Source organism: Antedon bifida, chromosome 6 (assembly GCF_963402885.1).
Source record: "Antedon bifida chromosome 6, ecAntBifi1.1, whole genome shotgun sequence".
NCBI classification, from domain to species: domain Eukaryota; kingdom Metazoa; phylum Echinodermata; class Crinoidea; order Comatulida; family Antedonidae; genus Antedon; species Antedon bifida.
Genome location: NC_136231.1, coordinates 22982495 through 23004661, shown reverse-complemented (window position 1 = coordinate 23004661; position 22167 = coordinate 22982495). Strand labels below are relative to the sequence as shown.

General features: G+C 32.2%; 4 protein-coding genes across 5 annotated transcripts in view; 1 reads left to right on the top strand and 3 right to left on the bottom strand.

Moving 5' to 3' along the window:
- Positions 1-254: 254 nt before the first annotated feature.
- LOC144844846 (hyalin-like) lies at positions 255-5112 on the bottom strand. Its single transcript, XM_078701941.1, has 9 exons — positions 4793-5112; positions 4435-4554; positions 3821-3913; positions 3283-3489; positions 2650-2886; positions 1804-2064; positions 1312-1560; positions 796-910; positions 255-390 (listed from the first exon to the last, which is right to left on the bottom strand). The coding sequence occupies exons 1-9, from the start codon at positions 4875-4877 to the stop codon at positions 312-314; spliced, it is 1446 nt and encodes a 481-aa protein (XP_078558067.1). The 5' UTR covers positions 4878-5112; the 3' UTR covers positions 255-311.
- Positions 5113-5540: 428 nt separating this feature from the next.
- The window catches only part of LOC144844849 (U6 snRNA-associated Sm-like protein LSm4), a 99090-nt gene continuing 82463 nt past the window's right edge, over positions 5541-22167 (top strand). Inside the window, exon 1 of the mRNA XM_078701944.1 lies at positions 5541-5548. Coding sequence (XP_078558070.1) covers positions 5547-5548 — 2 coding nt within the window. The 5' untranslated portion in view covers positions 5541-5546. The remainder of the gene's footprint in view (positions 5549-22167) is intronic.
- On the bottom strand, positions 6793-13155 carry LOC144844842 (hyalin-like). The gene is made up of 11 exons (XM_078701936.1): positions 12448-13155; positions 12188-12304; positions 11662-11754; positions 11226-11441; positions 10647-10889; positions 10415-10552; positions 10015-10158; positions 9410-9643; positions 8496-8741; positions 8180-8288; positions 6793-8001 (listed from the first exon to the last, which is right to left on the bottom strand). Exons 1-11 carry the CDS (start codon positions 12539-12541, stop codon positions 7914-7916), a joined length of 1722 nt encoding a protein of 573 aa, XP_078558062.1. The 5' UTR covers positions 12542-13155; the 3' UTR covers positions 6793-7913.
- Positions 13180-21981, bottom strand: LOC144844841 (hyalin-like). Of its 2 annotated transcripts, XM_078701934.1 has the most exons (10): positions 21548-21981; positions 19850-19963; positions 19244-19333; positions 18237-18452; positions 17557-17799; positions 16690-16950; positions 15109-15351; positions 14139-14384; positions 13821-13971; positions 13180-13442 (listed from the first exon to the last, which is right to left on the bottom strand). In XM_078701934.1, the coding sequence occupies exons 1-10, from the start codon at positions 21642-21644 to the stop codon at positions 13361-13363; spliced, it is 1743 nt and encodes a 580-aa protein (XP_078558060.1). In that variant the 5' UTR covers positions 21645-21981; the 3' UTR covers positions 13180-13360. The 2 variants fall into 2 exon arrangements, with proteins under 2 accessions (XP_078558060.1, XP_078558061.1); XM_078701935.1 differs by lacking the exons at positions 19244-19333; positions 19850-19963 and having other exon boundaries at positions 21548-21978.

Below are 22167 nucleotides of genomic sequence, written 5' to 3'. Positions count from 1 at the left end.
CATTTGTGTACTGTCTCACTTATCTTAAATTAGTCTATCTATCTATCTATCTATCAATAATAATGATATATGTTTAACATTTTTTCTAATCTTTTAATTAAAATTATTGGGGTTCTGTTTTGTCACTGTAGTTTATCAAGTGATCTTACCTCCTCCTAAAGTGTAATTTTAACTTTTAAATGTCTGAAATTCCTCCATTGAAAAAATGGCATAAAACTAGTTGGAATGCTGCTTGACTTACTGTTAACCTTTTTATTTAATGTTTACATAAAATACAGTTTTGTAAAATGTGTGGTATTTATTTATTTCTATTAATTAAAAGAAGCGTTGTTATCCTCCATTTTCATTATAATTCCTCCAGATAACCTGTCACACTTGCGTTTATAGTATCTGAAATAAAAGATTTAGGCGTATTGATTAAAAATCTAGAAATGTTTACTTTTTTGTTGAACCAAAATCAGTACCGTTTACCGCTTAATCAGCTCAATTTGATCATACTTATAATTCATTAGAAATTGCAAGAAAAAAACATTCCTTAAGTTTTCCATCTGTACTATGTTCGTTCCATTCAATTACTGCCAGGATCGCTGTCTAGTATATCGACTACTCCCACTCAAATTAAGTTAGTTCATCATATATCTTTTTTTTGTTCAAACATACGTCTAGTTTAATAATGTTTATTTTCTATCAAATTTACCCTTACTTGCAAGTTTAGTTACAATTAGTTTTTTTTCACTTCTGGTAAATGAAAGAAAAAATAATATTTGCTAAAAACATATAAAACACTTCTCAAACCTTGCTATGGTGATGTTTGTTAATACCAATACTAATACAATGACACCAAGAATGACAACAGCTGCTGTCATGTAGCCAGGTGTGACGTCAGACGCATTGTCATCTTGTGTTAAAGCTTTAAAGAAGAGTTTATAAATAAGTTAAGATGTATAATGCCAACGAAAAAGATGAAATTCATATATCGTAAGTTTGCTTCAGGCTGTATAAAGTGAAGAATTGGTTTATTAGAAAAAACCAAAACAACCCTATGCTTAATGAGAATTACTACAGTGAGCTTTTATTACACTTATGAAAAAAATTAACAAAAAAATATTAATTGCAGTGAATAGAAAATGCACCTTTTCTGTTATCATTTTTTGTTTGTATCATTACAGAGTGTAATTAATAAATATGAAAGGAAATAAAATATATACACTCCAAGAATGCTGTACACGTCCTGTATGCTTATAATTTAGAGGAAACTGTTGGTTATAGGTATAGGACGTATAAGGACTATGTAGGACTATGTAGACATACCTTGTGGTGCCTTGGGACTTGTAACATCAACTAAAAATGAACAGTTGCCATTGTTTCCAAATGAATTGGTTACTGAACATGTGACCTGTGTTGATCCACGTGAAAAGAGATCACCAGATGAAGGTATGCAGGTTGCCACTAAATCGATATCAACGGCGTCCACCACCGTTGGATCATTCCATGTCACTGGTTGCAAAGATTTATCCGAGCACGCTGAGATGCTGTGAGGACACATAACGGTAGGTATATCTACAAAAGAACGGAAGTTTTTGATTTAAATATCAGGTAATGTACGTACGATTTAATTAAGTGTATTATAAAAGAACTTTATAATTTAGAGTTGAGCTTCCACAGTTGTCTTCCATCACTTTAAAACAATCCGATTGTAGGTTCAAAAACAGTTTGTAGAATGGAGTGCAGTTTCGGTTCTAAATAGTAACACCAATGATAATAAAATAGTAGAGTGAAGGAAACCCCTTATTAAAAATTTACCTGAAAGAAATGTCTGACCTATGACATGGACAACAAATGAACAACTTCCTACATTCCCAGTACCGTCTGTTGCTGAACACGTGACAATAGTTGAACCAACATCAAAGATTGATCCCGATGCATGTGTACACGTTGCAGATATATCTTTATGTACGTTGTCAATTACTGTAGGTTTATTCCAAGTTACAGGATTTTCAGACTGGTCAACGTCATTGTTCACGGTAATGTGTTCGGGACAAGTGAGGGTAGGCTCTTTGACATCTAAATTTAGTATGTTGTAAAAATGGTTTTATATATTGTAAAACGTCAGAAGCAAGTGGAAGTGCAAGTACCATACTTACGTTGGTTTTTAGTGTTTTTACTACGCATCAACTAATTTATTTGTTTACGGTATATTAACATTTCTCATTTTTGCCACAAACAAATTGTCTGTATAGATATAAAAAAACAAATAGTCATAATGCATGCTGAATTAGTACCGTTCTTAAAATATTAATAATAATTATAACTGTTTGGCAATCACACTCCAGAGGATTAGATGCTATTTATCTGAATTTAAAAAAAAAACAGTCTAGTTGAGTATCCAATATTGTAATGACGTGCAAAAATTATAAAACCTTAAGCCTATATATTTTCCATCTTCCAAATCCATCTCTACGCATGCGTATAAGCTGACGCTTTCAATTCGCGAGAACAAATTCGCCTAGTGGAAAATCGGCGAAAGTTGTCACTGCAGTGTTTTACCAGGAAAGAGTGAAATTACACTCTTCTCTGGTTTTACAGAGGAAATGATTAACGGTAACTTTCAGTGCTTGTGTAAAGCGACTAATATTCTTAAATACTAACCTTTGACATGAACTACAAACGAACAATTGCCTTCATTTCCACTTGGGTCAGTTGCAGAACAAGTAATCTTGGTGAACCCAACTTCAAATAAGGAACCAGATGGCTTTGAGCAAATGGCTACACGGGCAGTGTTGTCAATAACAATAGGAGGTTGCCACCTAACAGGATGCACATTCTGATTGACATCAGAACTTATCTCAATATCACTTGGACACAAGACCTCAGGAGCCTGTATATCTGCAAAGATGTATGAGTTATTATAAAGTTTTTCCGTGAATCACGTCACTAATAGTTCAATATTATTAGATAAGTATCAATTACTTGTAAGTAAGCCGACATTTTGACGTATTGTTACGTTTCGCTGAGGCAATGACAGGTTATTTGTTGTTGGTTGCTAAGGGTGTTGTGTTTGCCCTCCAGTAGTCTAATTCAGGGACTATAGATGTTAAATATTTTATCATTTGTATGTGCCTTATTCTTTCTCTGTTGTTATCATGGTTTTTTTGATCCAGATAGCTTATAATTTACATCGGTAAATAGCTTCTTTAACATATCTTTTTGATCTTGTGTTTGTAATAATATTTTCGTGTTGTCAATCAATTCACACAAACTGTTTGTTTATATAGTAAATACCTGTGTATGCTTCTAGTTCACAAAGAGACAGGGCATCCGTTCCTGGTACATACACACTAACGTACTGGCCTTCTGATTGGCACCGTAGTTCTATGCGACGGCTGTACAATGAGCGGCTACGTATTGTGGGCCCACATTGGGAATTTCCTCTAAAAGGTGAAACATTGTCATTGCCTACACTCACAACGGCTCCATCTAACCGGTCTCCTTAAAATTGAACGAACAATGTTTTTGTTATAATTGTAAAGGTAAACCTAAAATTTGACTTTTGCCCCTACAAGTAAAACATGTACATCAACTTGTTCAGTTGATCTTATTATACTAGTCTTGCTATTATGAATACAGGAATTCCGTTAGTAAAACTAAATTCTAAATTGTACGTGGTGTACCGCAAACGTTATATTAACATTTGATTTCGCCATACAAACCTTCAAACAATATATCATCTCTGTTATATTATGACAATCTTTGAAATAGTTTTCGTTTAAATAAATACAGAAATAATTCCATGAGTAAAACTAAATTCTAAAACTCTTACCACAACAGTCATCTCTATTATATATAACAATCTTTGAAATAGTTGTCGATGATCCGAGATCAACATACCACCAAGGGTTTTTCCATCCATGTACTTAATGATATAATAGGAAAAGTAAGCAATTTTAAAGTGATTTTATTATAAAATCTTAAGTCGCATTTGTATTAAGTAAATCAATCAATCAATTAAATCAATCAAAATCAATTTATTCCATAAAGCTAATTCCATCAAAAAGTTATGGAAAGGAGAATCAAAATAAGCAAAGATTTTAAGCCGAGTTAATAAGAAGAATAAATTACTTTAAAAGTTTGTATAAGCATTAGGCCTACAAGAAAACAAGTCGGAAGTAATCTAAAAATATTAAAATAGGTAGTTAAATGGGTATGAATTTAAAGAATGTTTAATAATTATAGGTAGGCCTAAACTGTTTTATAATTTAACTCCGGTATAATTGATAACATTTTGTCCAATGTTTTTTCGAATCGCATTTATTAAAAGATCTGTTCTTGTTTTTAACTTCATGACTACTGTATTTCCCATTGAGCCCGGTCGGTATCACACAATTGTTCATAAATTAATGTTCACTATAGTTCAAGACATAGCTATATACTTACATGTATGAGAACAGGAATGAGCAAAATAGTTCCCATTTGTACCGCCATCAACTGCTCGATTTGCAACACCCGGTCCATGCGTTGAACTCTGAGTTGCATTTTTAAATCGTGAAACCAGCTCTAAGTAATACAAAAATTGTATAGGTCTTTGTGTACGAAAAAGACATCGAAAGGCAATACAAGTTGACATTATCATACTTAATATTACACTAGGCGGATTCACGCGTTTGCTTGATGGGTTTGTATCAACATGGATGCAACACCTTGACCATAAGTATCAGATACTAAAGAAACGTTAAGCAAGGTCTGCGGGTTTTTTTGAATACATTTTTATTAAATAATCGAATGCACAACTTACCGAAAGAACTTGTACCGCTCTTGGTAAAGAAACACTCAACCAGGGACAATAAAGTTACAATTAGAATATATATTCTAATCATCATGTTTCATTAATTTAGTAAAAGCAACCAAGTGAAGTAATAATTATCCACAAATGTGTCTTCAGCATATATTTAATGCTTATTTATAGGCTCACAATTGTTTTATACACATTTTCTGGTATTTAACTTTCAAGATGGTCAGAGATATATTACTTCCGTGCCAAGGTAAAACAATTCCAATTGGAGATTCCGCGTTACGTCATCACCGGTACGTCTATTAAACAACGTAATTAAATACTTGGTACTGGCACTGTTTGGATATTTTATCCCGGTGCCCAATAACAATGAATTGTGTCTTATTACATTGACCTTTTCTGTATTGGCTTTTTACTATTTTATTATTTACAAGTTAGCATGATATCTTGTTTACATAATCAGGGAAGAATTAATCTCACTCTTCTCTGACATAATATAGGCCTAGGCCTAATTGTAGTTGAACTCATTAACATTGACTATGCTCGTTCAAAGAAACTTTTTAAAGCCTAATATGCTTTTTCTTTTCTATCTCATGTTCGTGGTTGTAACCCACTTTTATTCATTCTTTCCTGAACACTCAGTAGAATCAGAGAAATATTTAACAAAACAACATGTGGTTATAAAATTGTACGATATTTCTTTTAAAACACAACATATTTATTCATATTTCCCCCACCCCTTTTTTTAAAAAACAACATAATGTATATAACATAATGAAAGAATAGTGCTATTTTCATATATAAATATAAACTATTATTATTTAGCATTTTTACCATTTGTCCATTTCTTAAATGCTTTATGTTAATTTTAATTTCTGAACAAACTAAATTGATAAATGAATTTTTCGATGTATATTATAAAGTACCGGTACTGTTATTCGGGGGTATTTTGAAGCATTTTAATGGCAGTTTATTCAGGGAAGAGTTAAATTAATTAATTAACTAGTAATTTAACTCTTCCCTGGTTTATTGTAGTAGTGTAGTACTGTAGTAATTTGTAGTGTATTAATCATTCCAAGAAACATTGTTATCCTCCATTTTCATTATAATTCCTCCAGCTAATCCATCACATTTGCGTTTATAGTATCTGCAAAAACAAAAAGAGTTGGTTTTTATTTTGTTCTATCTTAATTAGCTCAATTTTATGGTGCTTTACTCTTCAGTCTTTCTTATCCACACATCCTTTTTTTTTTATTCCTTTATTGTTAAACATGAAATTGATATTTTATGATGGTACTATTTCTTCAGATATTTGAGATAGAAAACATCACACCAAGTCCGCTACTTTCTCATGATTTATTTATTTTATTATGTGATACTTAAATAATGGAGTGCAGAACTTACCATAACGTTCGGCGACGAAGGGATTATAAGATTCAACAAGCGTCAATAAAGATACAAGAATATATATTCTAGAAAACATGTTTCATTGGTTATGTTAATATCTGAATTTGAGTCTAAGGTGAGGTCATACTTCATCCACAAATAATGCACAAATGTTGTTACACAAGCTGTTATGTTTACATATACTTTGTGTTTTTACACACATTAATTATCGAACTCTCAGGATACAGACATCTTCCGGACATTCATTCTTCCGTACAAAGTTTATAGATCCAATTAAAGCTTTTAATTTTCCGCCTTACGTAATTACCATCATTAAATAACGTATTTTAATTTCTGAAGTATTTCATACCGGTACCAAATAATAATAACACATACAAGTAATGGATTTTCTCATAATGTCTTGTCCTTAATTCTGTTCAACCATTTGACTATTAATGAACTTTACTATATACAACTCTCTGATTCAACTAAAAGCTGCTAAGGTTCAATTATTCATTTCTAAAAAAAGAAAAAACATTCCGATATTCACGATGAATGCATATCTTCTTGACATAATAATAAACAAGCGGAGACAATAAACATACATTTTAGTTGGTATTTATTTACATTAATATGATTAATTAGACAATAATAAAATTCACCTATAGGGTGTACTTTAATATTAGAAATATGTTAAATGTATTAGTTATCTGGCATAGCTAATTCTATTTTACATCAAATAAAACAATCCAAAACGACACCTATGCCTTAACGATTTTTTTTTCATATATATGCCAACTAGTACTATTAACACGTTAGTCTTATTATGAGCTGGTAAATATGGCGCTGGCTGAAGATGTATTTGCAATGGAATGATCAACTCAAGTGGGCAAAAACCAATGCCGTTGGCGGAGCAACAGAATAATTTGGCGTAATTACCGGAAAGTAAGTTATGTTTATGCACTTTTGTTATCCATTTTAGATCCGTTGCATCGAATAAAATAGTTGCAATGTATGCCTAGTATTGGCATTAGAAAATCGATCGAAGATTAAGATTGGTTGTAAAAGGACCTTGCTAATGCCCAATGCTTAACGGTTCTAAATTCTGCAGATCCGCATACAAAGTTAAGGAAGCCCTTTAATTCACGTGTGAAATCATCTCTGAACAAATAAACTTTTAGGAGTCATGCTGCCTATTTCATTGTTATGTTATTTGTTACTTTTTTTTATCATGCTAATTAATTGTCACATGTACATACAGTGGTTAAGATGGTATATAACTTCTTATTATTGTAATGATGATGAGAAATGGTTCTCGAAGCATGCCTAAGCTTAAATAATGTTGTGATTGTAATAAAATGCCTTCTATTTATGATTATACGTAATTTTTGTGGTATTATAAAAATGAATTACGTTAACAATACTATCCGGTCAAGTCATTGTATTCAGGATAACCCTCTAAATCCAAATGTGTGAATTTCACTTGTATTACATGTTGGTGCATCAATATATCAATACAATATTACAACATTTTACGTCGATAGGCTAGGCACTAGCCTAAATAATTCAACATTACAAATATAATAATGATGATCAGAATTGGTTCCCCCTGAACGTTTTCTGATTTGCCATATGCATTCTTAGTTTACCATTATATAATTCTTAGTTTTACAATATAGGATACATTACATTATTACTAACTAATGGAATTTTTTAAGATAGTGTAGAATAATTAAGATTATTTTATTAAGTCCCAAGTCACTGTTTCTTCTTGTGTTTTCATATTGATTCCAAATGTAATCTGCTTACGTTTTGCATTGTAATATCTGAAACAAATTAATTTCAGTAAAGTTAGGTTTGTTTTCAAAAGGAAATAATAAACATAATGTCTTGACATCTTCTTGAGAATGCTAGGCAAGTATGAGTCAAATATATAGAAATTGATCTTATCGAACAGTTTTTGAAACTCTTTAGTTGGTTCGTAAATAATAATATGAACATTACCTGATAACCACAATTATGACTGATGCAATAAGAACAACCATTACACAGCCTATTCCTATTACAAAATAGTGATGTGTGTCTTTAGACTCGTTGTCACTATGAGAATACCCTTTGAAAATAAAGATTTAAGAATGTTATTGAGATTTTCCGGTTTTTATAGGGTTGTTGGAACTATAAAGAAAATCACAAATTTGATTTAAGGAAAGATTTCAAAAGCACACAGAATAAAAGAATATTTTAAATTCATGCGAGCAGAACATTACATTATTTATTGACATATGTGTTATATAGTTGATATCGGGTGTAGGCTACTAACCCGTTAACTGTGTAGCACTTATCAGACTCTCAACATTAAACCAGCAGCTGATGTTAACAATAGGGTAAACTGCGTAACAAGTAACCCTGGTTGATCCAGCTTCAAACGTAGAGCCAGATGGTGGAATACAAGTTGGCTGTACGTCAGTACCAACGTTGTCTGTCAACTCTGGATCATTCCATACAACTGCAGGCTGATCCGTATTAAACGTAATGTCACGTGGACATACAATACCGATACTAACATCTTCCAATAATAATTAAAACATAATAGTCATAATTCAGTACATTTAAAAGTCCGGTTTAGCATAATTTGGAATTTAATTCTAAATAATATTAAATTTATGATTCCACAGTGCCATCAAACCAAAATAAGTGCAATATCAGTAGTTAGGCTGTAAATTCTAATTAGTCTTTCAGTTCTGCTCTTATAGTGTATTTTCCAGCACAAGTTTGGTTACGATGTAGTATGATATATTTCCAATGTGCATGTCCCATACCCAAACTAAAGTTTTGAATACTTGGATCTTTCTTGTGTTTGTTATTTGTTTGATTACTATTTTGAATGGCAATGTTCCTATTGGACGTCGTTTCGCACAGACATGCCATATCATGTAAATGTGCTTATTCTTTCATTGACAGTCTATGTTCACACTAATATATCTTGGAATAAAATTATGTAATGATAATTTAAAGAAATCTAGCTCTAAAGACTTTTAAAAAGATATCAAACATGTTTACTGTTCCAGTGATTACTAACTCAAATTTGCGCACGCGACTGCAGCTATGTATATGGCCTTGTTTATATTGTTGTATATTTTTCCACCTCCTGTTGCTAAGCTTATATGCAGACGCTCCTCGCGACAAAAACTGTAGGCCTACCTTGCAAGGGGCCTCCAGGTGACATACACTTACCTGAACTAGATCTCGCTTTAAGATGAACAACAAATGAACATTTTATTATGTCACCGTTAACGTCATTAGCCGAACACGTGACAATCGTTGAACCATTGTCAAAGACTGACCCCGACGGTGGTGTACACGTTGCTGACATAGATGTCAATGTGAGGTCACTCCAAGTTACTGTCCTTGATTGATCACTGTCCACACTAATATGCTCAGGACAAGTAAGAACAGATCGTACGTCATCTAAGATAATGTATGTGTATGGGACATTAATGTTATATTATATAGCATAATAAAATATTTTTTTAAATTCTTTGTCGTTTTCATTCAAAGATTTAGGTTGAGTGCATATCTTGCTTACTTATCCTTACCAGAAACAATACTTGTCTAAAAACCCAACATTTTAGGCTTTCTGATTGGCTCTTGCAATTAAAACTTCACAATTATTTGCACGATATTTCTGACAATATATTGTTTAAATAATATATATATAGTCAATTTCACAACAAATGGAGATGGTGTTTTAAAGAATGTCGACGTTATTTATCATTACATTTTAGTAGCCTCCTGTGTTTTTGATGATACGTGTTTTAGAATATAAAACTTATTCTTACTGGATTCAAATGTCTGACCTATGACATGGACAACAAACGAACAACTTCCTACATTCCCAGTACCGTCTGTTGCTGAACACGTGACAATAGTTGAACCAACATCAAATATTGATCCTGATGCAGGTGTACAAGTTGATGATATATCTAACGTATGAGAAACAAACTGAGGTCAGTTAGGGAGTACTGTGGAAGTTTAATTTAGGCCCGATAACAAATTACCTTTTTTATTTATTTTTTTTCAAGCTTGCGTGGTAATCTGTCGTCTGATTTTTACCCAGCAGACAACTTCAGCCACTTCTGATGCTATTGGCAAATTCTGATTTTTAAAGTAGTAAGTAAATAAATAAAAGTAAATGGATGTTTGAGAAAATTGTATCACAATGCATACAGATGCCCTTACCATGAAGCCAAACTTCCCCGCTTCCCCCAACAAAGTCGGATGCTGTGATGTCATTCCAGGTTACTGGATCTTGGTACTGATCGGTATTGTTTTTAACCGTGATATGTTTAGGGCACACAAGGTCTGGTTCCTTATCATCTAAAGAACAACAATATCTTGCATTTTTAATAGTCCATACTAGTTTAATTTCTGCGATTCGGCTTATTCGTTAAAGAAAGATATGTTTTCTGACCTGCAATATTTACAACAAACGAACAGTTTCCTTCGTTTCCAGTTGCGTCAGTTGCTGAACAAGTAACTTTGGTGAATCCGACTGGAAATAAAGAACCTGATGACGGAGAACAGGTTGCCGAAAGATCCGTATGAAAATTATCAGAAACTTCAGGAGGATTCCAAGTAACTGGATTTATAGATTGTTTAATTCCAGCACTTACTGTTATATCATCTGGGCACACTACTTCAGGATTTCCAATATCTGAAAAATAATTAATTGTCTTTCCTTAAATTTGCTTATTTTATTTTAAGGACATTGACAATAATTTGTTGTAAATGTAAGCATGTCATGCATATAATGTTAAACTATCTAAAATTGGAAGTTCCTTTTGCTAGAATTTGTTTTCCGTTGAGGGAATGTCATAGTCTTCTACTTTAAAATTCGATTCCTGAGCTAGTTCATATCTTTGTTATCTTTGGAATTTTCGAAATAAATGTGAATAATATATGAGTAAATAATAACGCCGTAGGTAATAACAATATAAGTGACAGATCTAAGCATGTAAGTGCATTTGTTGATATAATCTGAACACAGTACCTTTGTATACCTTTACTTCACACAGAGTAAGTGGTTGACTTCCTGGTAGCGATATGGTAACATATTGCCCAGAAACTGGTGGGTTGCAAGACATTTCTATGGGGTTTTTGGTCAATGCATCTATTCTTAAAATTCTCTCGCCACATGGTGAATTTTCTGAAAATGGTGAAGCATTGCTATTGCCGATACGAACAACCGCACCTGCTAATCTAGTTGCTTAAGTGTGAAAAAAATGTAAAAGGTTTTTTTTAAATGTAAATGCGCTATTAAGCACATAAAGACAGATTTTTTTAATTTAATGGTAATGATCTAGCAGTATCATACCAAGCTTAGATACTAAATCAGACCGTTATTTGTTATAATAATATTAACAATACTAAACAATGTTATACTAATAAGCCTACCGAACCGTTGAATATCATATTAATAGTCTTACCACAACAGTCTATTCTGTTATATATGATAATCTTTGAAATAACTGTTTCCGTTCCGAGGTTAACATACCACCATGGATTATTCGGTCCGATATCTTTTAAAAAACAAAATTATGAAAACATGAAATTCTCACCACAATAAATTAAAAAGAGTATTTAGTAAAACTCATAAGGGGCATCTTACCTTATAAATACTATATGTTTTTTAAAAGGTGTTTTTGAAAAAGTTTATGCTTTTTCTGTTTACGACCCATTAAAGTAGTGGATTGCATTCTGTTATCAATCGAATTTAGGGCCTGTTATGTTGACTTCAATCTACAGTTGGTTAGCCGATATCATCGGTCCGAACAGTAGGTAGTTCACTCTAAATCGAAACACAGTGAAGGAATACATTGATAATGACTCTCTGCGTCCACTCCTGGGTGTCGCTTCTCATAATGTGAACCACGTTAATTATTATTTTGTCAATAAATAACATCTAGAAGTGAAAAGACTCCCAAACTTACATAATTATGTAATGTCACTTACAAGTGTGAGTGCACGTATGTTTGGCAAAAATTCCATCTGTTCCACTATCAACAGCCCATGCCGCAACTGCATTGGACGAATGTGTATTAATTTGTTTAGCTTCTTTGAACTCCGAAACTAAATAATTTTGACAAACGTTTTTAAAATTGGTAAATAGTAACTGACAGTTCAGAATGCGCATTTTATATAGATACACATATTAACTCAACTAATCAACTAAATATTTATAAATTACAATAAATTGAAGGGTTGTTACTTACCTAATTCGAAAGTATCGTAGCATGAAATTTTTTGGGATTTTGTAAGGTGCAAAAATGTCATAGAAGAGACAATGATATATACTGGAGCAAACATGTTGTAAGAATGTTCAACCAGAGAATAGAGAAATTAATGTAAAGCGAGACTCTTTCAGTTCCTTTATTTACTTGGAATTGTACACAGTAGTAGTTTAAAGGAAATTGTAGCAACCACAATTTCCTACATAGGGCCTAATAGTTATCGTATTATAAGTTGCTGATCCACAGAAGTGTCATGTGTCCCGTCTATATGGAACAGAAAATACCTTAAATTTGTGCAGTTAGATTTTTAATAGTTTGGATACACTTGTAAATTAATTGAATACTATTTTATTTTGTTCTATAATTTGACTGTACAACGTACTGAACCACCAACTTGTTAATTTAATACGGTTGACGTTTTCCCTATGTTGTATTTGTAGGAGAGGGGGCAGAGCGTTTAAATAAGCACTTTCTGATCACTGGGGAGATAGTTAAAATTACGAAGTAGAATAATCGTTTGCATACAAATAATAATAGAAAGGCATATATTAAAATATTTACCAAATTCTTCAACACATTTTTATCTTCATGGTATATCAACAATTATCTACCGTTTTATACCACCTACTTTTCTTTGAAAATGTATTGAACAATGTCTCATAAAAAAGTCAGGCTAGGTCAGTTGAGGTCAGTTAGTTGAGGTCAGGTGTACAGTATCATATTCTGTATACAATGCTACGTCTGCTACAATTGTAGGCCATACAATGTTTATCGTGAATGGTATTATACTAGCTATGTCGAATCTTAGTGCAAGCAATTTGAACTACAGTACAGACAATATATATATTCTTGGCCTAAGACCGTATATACATGTATAACATATTTTGTAATAACATTAATTAACAATTCCCAAGGTCACGGAGTCTTTGTCTGTTTCCATATTGATTCCAAGTGTACTCTGCTTAGATTTACGATATCTGAAACAATAAACAAAGTTAATTTTACCTGAATTATTGAATCTCTTGAAATTAGCTAAAGTATGCATTTTCTTCGCTTGATTCCTGTACGCGACCTATGCACGCTATGTTTCTTAAAATTGGAATAATGTTTCGGCAAAGCGATGGTTATTTAAGAATGACATTTTTGTTCTTTTTTTAGCGAAAATTAAAAAGGAAATAAAAAGTTGTTTTCTTTTTTTATTTTAAGTTGTAAAAATCATTGTATCGGCCGAACAATAAATATCACTTTTCCATGATTATTACGATCGAAAATCTATGTTTGTAACATAGTTTGAGCAGAAAGATCTTTCATTTGGTCTGGCTATCTTAAAAATAAACAAAATTTATGAACATTACCTGACAACCAAAACTGTTACCGCTGCTATAAGAGCAAGTGTTATGATGATAACGAGTCCTCCTATTAGCCAAGACTGTGTATCGGTGGACTCGCTGTCGGTGGACGCGTTGTTGGTGGACCTACTGTTGGTGGACCCACTGTCACTTCGATCTGAAAAATAATCATTTAAACAAAGATTGATATCGTGATTGAATTCCAGTTTTTAAATATGAACCATGGGTGAACCACACTATTATGTTTGAGGCGGTCAAACTTCAACGGTCAAGAGTATCATCACCAATTATTACTAGTGTTTCATTAAAAGATTGTAGACTGACCTGTAAATGGCGTAGAACTTTCTATACTCCCAACATTAAACCAGCAGCTGATGTTAACAATAGGATAAACTGCGTAACAAGTAACCCTGGTTGATCCAACTTCAAACGTAGAGCCAGATGGTGGATTACAAGTTGGCTGTACGTCAGTACCAACGTTGTCTGTCAACTCGGGATCATTCCATACAACTACAGGCTGTTCCGTATTAAACGTAATGTCATTTGGACAGCCGATACCGATAGTAACATCTACCCATAATATAATAAAACAAATCGATGTTAAGTGAATTTTCTACAATGTAGGCCTATCAAGTATACAATTTCCATCCAGTATCAACATTTGTACACAATTTGAACATAAAACAATGTTGAATTTGTGTTTGGGAGCAACCGTGGTAGTATCAACAAGCAAAGTTACTCACAGGGCTTACTATCACTTGTCCCTAAATTCTGGATTTAGTGTTTCAGAATAATAGTTAATTTTAATTAATATTGCTCCTAAGAAAATGGAAATGGAATCTACTCCAATTGACACATACGATTCAAATTTACAATACTGTTTTGTTAGGTAGACTCGAATTTTTCGACATCCAATTTTATATTACAATAAAATATAATTTGCCAACACTTTCAAATTGTTCTAAAAACACCTAGATATAAATTGTAACGCGATTGGTAGACATTAGTAAACGATATTTCATAAACTTCTTCTAGAAACTAGCCTTGTAAATGAAAGTACAGGAACAACATCGTTAAAAAACATGACATACAGTGCTTAAAAATACAAATACTTCTTGAGACCGTTATCCAACTTTGGACACTACGGGTTCCATAATGTGGTTCCACTCTTTATTTAGAATGTTTTAAGGGTGTTGGTTGTCTTTTTAAGTCGTTTCTAATTGAACTGCTTTAATTAATGACTACACACTAAAAGTCAATGTTGTCAAGTGACATTAAAATAATATTATCTTACCTGAATTTAATATCTCTTTAACATAAACTACAAATGAACATCTTATTACGTCACCATTGCTGTCTCTAGCAGAACACGTGACAATGGTTGAACCATCGTCAAAGACTGACCCCGACGCAGGTGTACACGTTGCTGATATACCTCCTGGGGTCAATAAGGGGTCAGTCCAAGTAACTGGGTTCCGAGATTGATCACTATTCACGGTAACATGCCCAGGACAAGTGAGGACAGGTCGTTGGTCACCTGTACATTTAAGTTTTAAATGTTTTATTATAAAATATTAAACAGTAAAAGCACAATTTTGAAAATTTTGTTGAAAAAAAGTGCTGAAAATGGTGAAAAATAAGGCATTTTTAAAATGAAAATAATTCTTCAGAATGCACGATGACCCCAATTTTTTTTAACTTATTCTGGAAGCCATTGAGTTGTAGATATGAATTCATGTACACATTTTACGTACAAAATGTTGTGACGTCATCAAATGGCCACTTAAATTTAAAATTAAGTTTTTTCTCTCTTTCGTCATATTTTATCCCATTAAATAGAACGCATCTCTGTTATTTTGTGCCCGATTTTCGCTCAAATTTTAGTATGTGATTGCTCAATTAATTGACTTTCTCATGACTTGCCACTATTTTATTTTGATGACATCATCACGCGTAACAACTTGAATAACGTAGGTCGTGTAATTTCACCTTCGCCGTAAATTTGAATATCTTACAGCTCTTCAGAATTGAAGGTTACCTTGATGATTATAATTTATTATAAAGCTGATGAAATGTAGATATGAATTCATATAAAAATCAAGCCTATCGGATGTTGTGACGTAGTTTTTTCATCTTTTTCGTCAAAGTTATACAAATTTTAAAGAGCACGCACAGCGCTTCTACGTGCCAAATTCTCTTCCAATTCTTATATTTATTTGCTCAATTCATTATCTTTCGAAATTGTCATCTTCATCTTTATTTTGATAATTCCATCATACCAAAAAATTAGAACATCATGTGTGTCCTGTAATTTCACCTATGCTACACTGTATATAGATATACAGTATATACTGTACATATTGTATAAGGCATATAATAGGCACAACTCAGCACTATAAGCGTATAATAGGATGGCATACATTAACATTTTCTGATCGTATGTTAACGTACGTGCATGTAAAAAAAAATTATTTCAGTAAAATGATAAAAATGATCACCTATAATTCGTAAAAGTGACGAATTAAATTCTAGTTTTAATTAATTATTATTGTTAGGTGCTCTGTTCTTCGTAGTGCGCCATATAAAAACTTTTATAGAATAGAATCGTCATGAATATATTTTGATGAATTAGAAAGAGATTTATTCTGCACCCATAACCACCCATTATCGGACACGATGAATAGCTAAAAGAGATATAGCAATACGGTATTAATTTTAAAGATAAAAGTTTACCCTCTTGAGACAATTGCAATTATACTATATATATATGTATATGTATATTTGCCTGTTCTTTAGATAATAAGAAAAAGTAGTATGTTTTTAAAGATTAGGCTCTTTAAAGTACTGTATTGATAAATGTTAGGCCTGTGCTTACCAGAAATAAATGTTTGACCCGTGACATGGACAACGAATGAACAACTTCCCACATTTCCAGTATCATCCGTTGCAGAACACGTGACAATAGTTGAACCAACATCAAAGATTGATCCCGATTCAGGTGAACAAGTTGCGGAAATATCCTTATGCAAATTATCAGTTACTGTTGGGTCACTCCAGGTAACTGGGTCTTCGTATTGGTCGGTGCTGTTGTTAACAATTATGGGTTCAGGACACACGAGATCTGGTTCCTTATTATCTAAAAAACATTAAAAAAATTTACATATAATACGTATTTTGATCTTGAGCTCTGTCTACACTATCAAACGAGTTGACAAAAGAGTGTGATTTGCCCAAATATGGTAGTGATATTTTTTATTTATTTATTTATTTATTTATTCTGGTATAAAACTTACAACAGAAAGCCGCAAGGCTAAAAACGTTGCATTTACAAAATTACGCTCAAATATGGCAGTGATTTGACATCATGTGTAGACAGAGCCTTAGTTCAAGAGTATATTGGTTCAATATGTTCAAAATGTTTTCAATTATGATTAAATAAATTATAATTTAAGAAATAGCCATGTTTATTCGTTATATAAAGTTCTGTCTACAATATCAAATTTTATGTAATGTGCCTGTATATGCATATGGACTTGATGACAGTGTAGACAGAGCTTAAATTTGATATATTGGGTGGGGGGGGGGGGGGGGTTGGGGGATTGTAATACTTCTTTCAATAATACATTTAACCATACAATAGTGACTAATACAATAATTATAATAATAATAATAATTCCAATATCGAAACATAAAGATTTAAAATAAAACTTTGTAATGTTCATAGTATCATTAGTTTCCTGACCTGCAATATTTACAACAAACGAACAGTTTCTTTCGTTTCCAGTTGCGTCAGTTGCTGAACAAGTAACTTGGGTGAATCCAATGGGAAATAAAGAACCTGATAACGGAGAACAGGTTGCCGAAAGATCCGTATGAAAATTATCAGAAACTTCAGGAGGATTCCAAGTAACTTGATGCGAAGTCTGATTATTATCAACATTTACTTCTATATCATCTGGACATACAACTTCAGGTTTTCCAATATCTACAAAACCAATGTTAGTGCTTTAGTTGATTATATTATTAAACAGTTGGTAAATAAAGTTGTTATCTATAACATATATCTATAATATCTATAAACCAAATGTAGTATGGCTTTGACTTATAAAATGTCGGTATATTGTTTTTAAATTAAATTTGTTTATTGTAAAAAATTGCGAAAAATACTCGGCAAAATGCAGAGAACGACAGAGGGCGTGTTATTTAATATTGACGCATATTGAAGATACAGATAACTCGGGATTTTGAGAGCTATTTATAAAATATCGACTGTAACTGTTTTGTTGTGTAGTATGTAAAAGTTACATAAAACAAAAATACGTAGTAAGTTTGCAAACTGCTTTGCAAGCGTTCTGCCAATAATAGACAATAACACATAATAGACCTAAAAAATATTTATCGTATAATGATGTTTATACATACCTTTGAAAACCTTTACTTCACATAATGTAATAATTCCTGAAGTCAGTGTAGATACAGTAACATACCGCCCAGAAATAGGTGGATTGCATGATATTTCTATCGGGTTTATGGCGACTGCATTAATTCGTGAAATAGTCGATCCACATTGTGCATTACCCGAAAATGGCGAAACATTGTTATTGCCAACACGAACTTCCATACCTGCCAACCTCTCCGCTTAAAAAAATAAAATAATTGAATCAATAGCCAATACCACAATGTACGATAAATAAACGATGATACATTTAAAATATGTACGATACTGAGAAATATTGATTGTATTATTATTCTATCAACTCTATCATTTTCTTATAAAGATATTGTGGAATCACGTCAGGTCAAGTTCAATATTAAATATCGAAACGTGACAGGCTGAAGGCGCTTGACCTTTGACAATTAGATCGCCTACATTTTTTAGCATTTTAAACTTTACAATAGGCCTACTTGGTGTTGTGTATATTCTGGTACAGTCGCTCCATAATCTCTTTTGCTTTTCTTCCTTATATCTTTACTCTTTTTTAAAGTTAATACTAACAAATGTAATTAAATAAACGTATCTAATGATCAAATAACTATTTTCTCATAGTAACTTATATGAATAGTTTAAAATACTTCAACAATTGTTCAATTAAGATACACATCATACATCGTACATTTCTATCCTAACAAAATTTTCAAAACTTTCTATTATTTAAAAGTCGGATGGATGATTAGTTAGGAACATGAACGCTAGTTGATCATACCCATACCGTTTTTATCGTACGATTAATCAGGAAAACACCTCGCAATATCCTATGGGATTGGACCCAAACATTACCCATTTTAAAAAGATAGAATAGACACGGATAGTAACTTGCTTAACCTTCTACAGCGATAGCAATACACGCATGCAAAAGAGATCAAAATTGATATGCCCTCGAAAAAAAAACGCCCCAATATTATTTTATCAATGATTAATGTACTCTTACCACAACAATCTTCTCTGTTATATACAACAATCCTCGAAATGGCTGTTTCCGTTCCGAGATCCACATACCACCACGGTTGATTCTGTCGAGCTTTTAATTAATAAAAGAAATTATATAAAAATAAATATCGAACGAAAATATCCCTGTTTGCAGCATATTTGCAGTCGCGTGGAACGCGACTCATAGCTCACTATGTCGATCAGTCTCGGTAAACACTAACTCGGTCGGTAAACACTAACTCAAATTTGCGCACGCGACTGCAGCCATTTATATGGCCTTGTTATTTATGAAACGCACGAGCCAGGATTTTTGCAAAGAAGGTTGTTTTTCTACAAAAGGGGAACATTCATCACCCCTCCCATCCCTGGTTACCGGCGTTATTGGATAATTTAACTCGGTAAATCGTTAAATATTAAAACTTTCAATTCGTAAATTAATCATTCTTCTCTTCCCATTCAACTGATTGCCATTCACTACTAATAGTATAAACACATTTAGTTACACTCCAGTAACCTGGCGGGTGGGCAAGAATTAGAGAATATAAACATATTTCAACCAAAATTAACCATTAATAAAGACTATATACTTCAGGGCTCGTATACCTACTTGTATGAGAGCATGTTCGCTTGTTGTAGTGTCCACTTACTCCACCGTCAACAGCATACGAAGCAGGACCATTTGCACTCATTGAACTTTGTCTAGCTTGTTTAAACTCTGACACTGAAGAAAATGAAGAATGTTTTTAAAAGTTATTTTTATAACGAGCATATACTTTTAAAGACTCTGAAGATATAGACGTATGCCTGTTTTTCTAATCCAGAACCTCGTGTGACTGTGGTAGAGCAGGAATATATAAAGTTCTAAACTTTGTAAAGATACGTAAACATATAATAATGCAAAAATCCGAACGCATTCAACGCGTTTCCGTTGCGTTGGGTATGACGTAATTAACTATCGTTCATGTTGATTATTTAGCCGGTCATCGCTTGACCTTAAACGAATGACGAGTAGGCCTAATTAATTTTTGTTTTGATGATGATGAACTCCCAAGGAAGGAAAATAAAAGTTGAAATGATTGTTAACTATTTTTGTTTATATTTTGCTTAGGCCTAATTATAAACGTAAATTGAAAGAACTGAGCAAAAAAAGGTGATGAAGTGTCCGCGCGTGACGCAGTTGAACCATAAGAAAAGATTTAGTATGGTTGAACCAATCTGGAGTATGCTAAAGACGTCTGCAAACAACTATAGCATTTTGAATGATGTTAATTAATTAATATGCTACAGTATCAATTTTTTTTTTTTAAATCAATATTTTTGTTTTTATTTTGAATTTAAAAGGACATTTAGCTTATATGGTACAAGATACAATACTTTATTTCTTTGTAAAAAAATACAAAGAAAAAAAAGTTTGTCTGTTTTGGTTTTAATTGAAGTTTTATTTGAATGTGTTTCTATGATACTTTTTTTACATTTCTTAATTTTAGGCTAGTAATACGTACGATTACCTTTTATTATTATTATTTTTTTACCTTGTAATTTTTAATGTTTGTATACCAAATAAATAAATAAATAATAATCCAATACAAAAAACAGTGACATTGAATACTCGTTGACCGTTGGCGTATCGTTAGACAATATGGAGTTCAATAACATTCAACACGTTGAAGTCGTTGAGCGTTTATGAAAGCGTTTAACAATGCGTCAATCAATACATAATTACAGTGAAACCGCTATTTATCGGTAACGCATTTAAAGTCGTCGCCTCTCTTAGTTTTAACAATGGCTTTTGTGACGTGAAAGAAAGAAAACCAACGCGTTTCAAATACGTGTTCAAAATCAATTATAACTGCATCAAATTTTCTGTAAAGGCGTCTCTGATCTCTTTACTTCTATTATATGATTCGCCTTTATTAGTATTATTATCGTCGACATATTTTTCTTTTTATAATTGTGTACAGTGCGTAGAACATACCTTAAAATACGAATCATTCATATTATATCGTTTTCCTTGTGCGGAAAATAAAACGAAATTGAATTTAATTGAAAAATCTGGGTACCAATGGCAAATACTAACTTTGAAACGTCTCTATCATACAGTAGATAGACGGTTGAAATAAAAAGTAATTATATATAGGCCTATAGAAGGAAGTATATTTACATTACATAATAAATTCCAAAATAACTTGCCTAGTGTAACTCAAAACTCTTTTGCTATTTTGTTTAGTTAAACATAGAGGGTTTAAAGACTCGTTACAAGTATGCTAAAATAATTTAATGATTCAGAAAACAAAGTATAACTTACCTAATTCAAACGTATCGTAGCATGACTGAATGATTCTGGACGTCGATATATGCAGAAAAGTCATAAAACAGACGATAGTGTACACTGACGCAAACATTTTGCAAGAATGGCAAAACAGAAATTTAATATGCGAAATATAGGCCTACTGTGTGTATCGGGTTCTCACCAGGATACTCGTTTTCATAGCAACCAAAATGTTTACATCTGTTAAACAAATCTCTAATCCATTATTACCAGACCTACATGGCCTAACCTATAATGTCCTACCCAAATCTTAATTATTAACCCCAATCATGAACTATAAAGCCCTATAAATAATAATTGTAAAATATAAAATAAAAGTACAGTAAAATCAATAAACAAGTTTGTAATTTTGATTAGTATACAATTGGTTATTGTAAATAGAGAATTTAACACAAAAAAAGAATGTTTAGAAGTAAATACTTTGTATTGATGTTTAGTAATTCAGAAAACAAAAATAATAAATGAAATATAAATGGATATATTTAACAAAAATAATGTTTACTAATGGTATGATACTAAAGGCTAAAATTATGATATTAATGAGGGAAAAAAAACAGAAAATACTGAAAATGGTAGAAATGTTTAAATATTATGTA